The 5193-nt window shown below is 38.6% G+C and overlaps 1 protein-coding gene across 1 annotated transcript; it reads right to left on the bottom strand.

Annotated features, from left to right (window-relative positions):
* Positions 1–1500: 1500 nt before the first annotated feature.
* LOC129760979 (uncharacterized) lies at positions 1501–3395 on the bottom strand. Its single transcript, XM_055758672.1, has 2 exons — positions 1835–3395; positions 1501–1753 (listed from the first exon to the last, which is right to left on the bottom strand). Exons 1-2 carry the CDS (start codon positions 3393–3395, stop codon positions 1575–1577), a joined length of 1740 nt encoding a protein of 579 aa, XP_055614647.1. The 3' UTR covers positions 1501–1574.
* Between the last annotated feature and the right edge of the window lie 1798 nt (positions 3396–5193).

The raw sequence follows: 5193 nt of genomic DNA, 5'->3' as shown, positions 1-5193 counted from the left end.
TTTTTCTTGATCGGATGGATGGGTCAATATCCATCGGTTCAGGTTTATGTTGGGAATTATGTCTTGGAGTAAAAGCGTTTTGATTTTGGAAGGGTTGTGCCCTGAAAGGTGTAAATGGATTAGGATTTGCTTGCATTTTGAATGGGTGAGATTGCATCTTAAATGGATTAGGATTTGGTTGCATTTTGAATGGGTGAGGTTGCATCTTGAATGGATTCTGATGTTGGTTAGGGAAAGATGGTTTTGTTTGAGGATGGAAGTAGTTTTGTGGAGGCTTGGGATTTGGATATCTAAACATTGGTGTAAATTGTGGAGGTTTGGGTTGTTGGTAAGGTTGGTGTGCTGGTTTAGGTGGAATTTGAGGGGCATATGATTTGAAGGGATTCCTTACATAATTATAGTTGCTTTCTTCTGAACACAACCTTAAGGCTTCTTTCATTGTTTCGGGCGACTGTGCTCGAATTATTGGACCTAAGGGCTCTTTAAGTCCTGCCAGGAAAACTTTTAATCCTATCTCTTGATAGAAACTCTTCTTGGATGCTCTAATAGCACCATTTATTTCGGTGATACAAAGATTATTTAGTAATAGTGATATTATATGTGACACTTTTCCGTAGAATTCTTCAACTGTTCCTGTTTGCGAGAGTTTGAATAAGTCTCTCGTTAAAGAAACCTCGTCCCTTTTGTCATTATAATGAGCAATTAAATTGCTCTTTATCTCCCTCCAGGAGAGGTCTGTTCCATATAATTCTAATATGGTATCAGCGTCTCCTGTGATCTTTGATCGTATACACTGCACCCAAACGCTGTACATTGGTGTACCTCTTGCTTCTTCGATAACAGGCATGATGTTGTCGATGGATCTTAAAAATTGGTGTAACTTTATTGGGTTGCCATCAAAATGAGGCAAGTCCCTTAATATGTTTGGTGTTTGTAATTTTTTTAATACGCTCTCAGAGGGCGATAAAATTCTATCTTGATTATTACGTATGTGGATTTCGAGCGCAGCAATTTTTTCTGCGTTTTGTTCTGCGGTTTGTCTGGCGGCTGCCAATTCGGCTTGCGCAGATTGAACGATCTGTGCAGCACCTTCGGCTTCTAGTCGGAGTCGAGATATTTGATCATCTCTATCCGCTAGAGCTAAATGTAAATCCGCAATTTGATTTTGATGCTCCATTTTAAGCAAAATTCACTAATCTGTTCACTAATTAATACTACACTAATTAAGTTTTAAAAAAAATGAAACTTACCCGCGCGATATCCGTTCGCGTTTTCGTTCTTTTCCTTAACAGCAACAAGTTGGTGCACTCACACTAGCGGTTTCGTTCGCGTAAGGTTTCACGGAATTTTTCTTGGTTTTAAACACAAGTCCACGATATGCGCTCGCGGATGCTCGATCGCGGTTAAAAACACTTAGAAAAATCCGCGCCGACTGCGCCAATTAAGTAATTGAACCGGGAATTTTCGTTTTTTAAAAAAACTAACTACGAACTACACGACTTCACGGTCTGAACGATAATGATTTTATTTTATTACTTCAGAAGCCTAACGCCCTATCGTTTCCCTAAAAGTGTCTACCTTGCACCTGTCAACGATACCACGCCAGTGGGATCCATTGTTGGCTCTGCATTCCTGGGTTTGGCTATCACCGATGTTGTTGACTGATGTGTTCCCATATTCGATCTTGCTGACCACGCAACCTGGGTGTTAGCGCGTACAGGCCCACCTGGTTCAGGTGACACGATATTCGATGGTGCCGGGCATCTTGCTGACCACGCTGTCTGGGTGTTAGCGTGTGCAGGTCCAACTGGTTCGGGTGACACGGTATTCGAAGGTGTCGGGCTGGTCGCGTCCTTAACTCGTCCCCCCTTAGATATTGCTCGTCCCGAGCAATCTGCTGATTTTACTTTCTGCCAATTCTTGATGATGCCGATGGCCAAGAGTATAACCATGAGAATGATGACGGTGCCGAATGATCCGAAGCCAAGCTGGTACGTCAAGTCCACTGTCTCCAAGTGTTGTCTATTTTTCAAATTGAGTTCATGCAACTCCGAAAGGTTTACGTGTCGTTCTACATGTAAGGTTTTGATATTTGTTAATTGTACTGGTAGAACTGATGGGTGATCGAACTTTAATTCGTAATTTTCGAAAAGTTCATTTTTGATGTATAATGAACAGTTGTGGAACGTTACGAAATGGATTCCGGTCAACGTTCTAGGTGTTATGCCGCAGGTGCCATTGATGATTACGCCTTGGTGAGCGGTTATAATCAATAGGGTTCCTGGAGCAATTATTCTTGTTTCTGCTGATGGTGGCTTTTCTGACAAAGGACATTGTCCATGACGTCCATTCAAAAGTGGAACTTCGCAAAGGCTGTCGCTGATTTCAAGTAGTTGTCTTCTCTCACAGATTGTAATTTTGTTGTTTTCTCGGCATTCAGAGTTGATGGCCAGAATTTGCTTGTCGTTGATGAAAACTTTGTTGTATGTTATTTTTACTGAATGGTTGAATATCGGTAAGGGTTCAATGATGACTTTCTCGTAGGTTGTGTGTTGAAAACGTGGGATGTTAACGCATATGATGATGGATGAGCCTTTGAAGAGTGTGGTGGTCGTCAAGAAGTTGCTAGCGTCGTCTAGGTGCTGAATTTCTAATCCCTGATCTTTTATCTCTTGCAAAATAACTTCTATTTCTTTTGGTGTAAGTATAAATTTACTAATAATATTCACTTTTGACAGTAGTATAGCATATTCGATTGATTTTAAATGTTCGAGAAAAGTATCCAATTGAAATGTTATTGCTATTTTTTGATTTTCAAATATAAGATAATTGTCATTTTCCATAATTGTATTCAAAGTGTTCTGATGATTTCTGATATCTTTGTTTAGTAAGTCTAGTCTATTTTCAAATTTGGAATTGATTCTAATTTGCCGGTTATTTTGTTTTATAAAGGTGTTTCCTGTTTTTCTAAGTTCATCTAAATTGTTATTTATAACTTTTAGGTCTTCTGCATCTAGATTTCCAGTGATTAGTTTGATGGTGCTTCCTAATATGTTAATTGACCTTTTGCTTCTATTTGATTTTGGATACAAAGTGCTAAGGATAAATTTTATTTCTCGTATTTTCATTTTGATAATTTGAGACAAATCACTCGTCGAGTTTTGCATTTGGTTAATGACATTTTCTATAATGGACATAGAAATTTCAAATTTTTCGAAGTCTATGACATGAAGTAATCTATCATAGCCGGCAACTATCTTTCCCTCCCCCCTTTTAAGAATCAACGCTCCTGCGTTGTTTGTGATATCGTGGATTTGGATGGTTTGTGGGTGGATGGATAAAGGTAGTAGTATGAGGATAAGGAATATCAAGGGTGTCCGTGCTAGCCGATCCATTTAGTCCTTCTGAAATATTAATAAAGCATTAGATTCGTTTCAGATTCTCTTTATGTATTTCCCGACCAGAATCGTCAACAAGTATTCTGCCCTTGTTCTCGACGGCTATGATCGGTAAATACTTTTGTTTGGTCTTCTTTTTTATTCCTTGCACTTTATTGTAGGCGACCTCGTCTGGTTTGAAATTTGGTTCGCCTTCTCTGTGTTTGTTGTGGTAGCTGAGGTTTTTATTTTTCGACTTATCGTGTGCTAATATGATGTCGTCGTAAACTTTATTGCGATTTTGGATCATCAATTCCATATCGAGGGGTCTTTCCTGATCATCTTTTAGTCCATAAAAGGCTTCTCGTGGTTTCATCTTGATAGCGGAATGAATACTATTGTTGTATTGAGTGCAAGCAATATAAAAGATTTCCTTCGTGCTTAGGTCTTCATAGCTAGGTTTAATACATCGAAAGATCTCAGCTATGGTAGAATGAAATCTCTCGACCGTACCGTTACTTTCGCTATGATTTGGAGGAGTAAAATAAATGTCAACGTTTAGATCCTGTAGAAGTCCTCGTACTTCTACTGATCGCAGGGATGGTTCATTGTCACATACTATTTGTTTAGGTGTTCCGTAGATTTTGAAAAATTTGGTTAGACCTTTTCTTACGTCTAATATGCTTCTAGATTTAATATGTGTCAATGATCCAAAGCGGGAAAATTTATCAACTGCTGAAAGAAAATATAGTTTTTCGGCAATGAAGATATCGATATGAACTATATCTAAAGGTCTATCGGGGTTTGGGGTGGAACCTAATATTATGTTAAATGGGTGTCGATCGTATTTATTTTTATGGCAGGTTTCACACAACTTAATGTAATCTCTGATTTTTGATTTTAATTTTGGAAAGAAGAATCTGTTGGAAATTTGTTGATGGTTCTCCCAAATTCCTCTATGAGAACGATCATGTGTTTGCTCAATAATGAGGTTTTGTTCCTCTGGTGTTCTCAGGTCTATTCTAAGTTTTTGTGTAAAAAATACTTTAAACTGTTTTGCTCTATTAAAGTAGTTTTTATACACTATTTGAACTAAATTCATGAGACTTTCTGGGCAGTAAATGCAATTTACCCTTTTCAAGTCCATGTAATCCTTAAACATGTTGTAAATAACGGGTGTTCCGAAAACCAGTCTAGTGATTGTTCTTCGATACACTCTAGGGAATATCTGCTCATAATTATCTGCTTCGTCAGGACCTACTTTCAGAATAATTTGATTAGAAAAAGCATTAAGTGGCATTTCGGTGCATTTAATGTATTCAGAGTCATCTGTATCGGCTGAATGTACCGTCATATCATCAGATGAAACGCTTTCTTGGTTGTTGAGTTCATTTCGAACTCTTGACAAACTGTCAGCAACTACGTTTTGCTTACCTGGACGGTAGCGTATTTCGTAGTCAAATTCACTAAGTGAAAGACGCCAATGAACGAGTCGGTTATTGGTATCCTTCAGATTGAGGCCATAGGTCAGTGGCTTGTGATCCGTGTAAAGGACGAATTTTCTTCCATACAAATATGGTCGAAAATACTTACAAGCCCATACTACAGCTAGTAGCTCCTTCTCTATAGCTGAGTACTTTTCCTCTGATTTATTTAGGGTTCTGGAAGCGAAGGCTATTGGCTTATCGCTTCCGATTGGCCCTTGTGATAGCACAGCGCCAACTGCAAAGTTTGAGGCGTCTGTGGTCAAAACAAATTGTTTAGAGAAATCAGGGTATTGGAGAATGTTGCTGCCTGAAAGAATATTTTTGCATCG

Source organism: Uranotaenia lowii, unplaced genomic scaffold (genome assembly GCF_029784155.1).
Source record: "Uranotaenia lowii strain MFRU-FL unplaced genomic scaffold, ASM2978415v1 HiC_scaffold_929, whole genome shotgun sequence".
Taxonomy (NCBI): Eukaryota; Metazoa; Arthropoda; class Insecta; order Diptera; family Culicidae; genus Uranotaenia; species Uranotaenia lowii.
The sequence above is the reverse complement of the archived record's forward strand: the minus strand, read 5'-3'. Positions and strand labels throughout refer to the sequence as shown.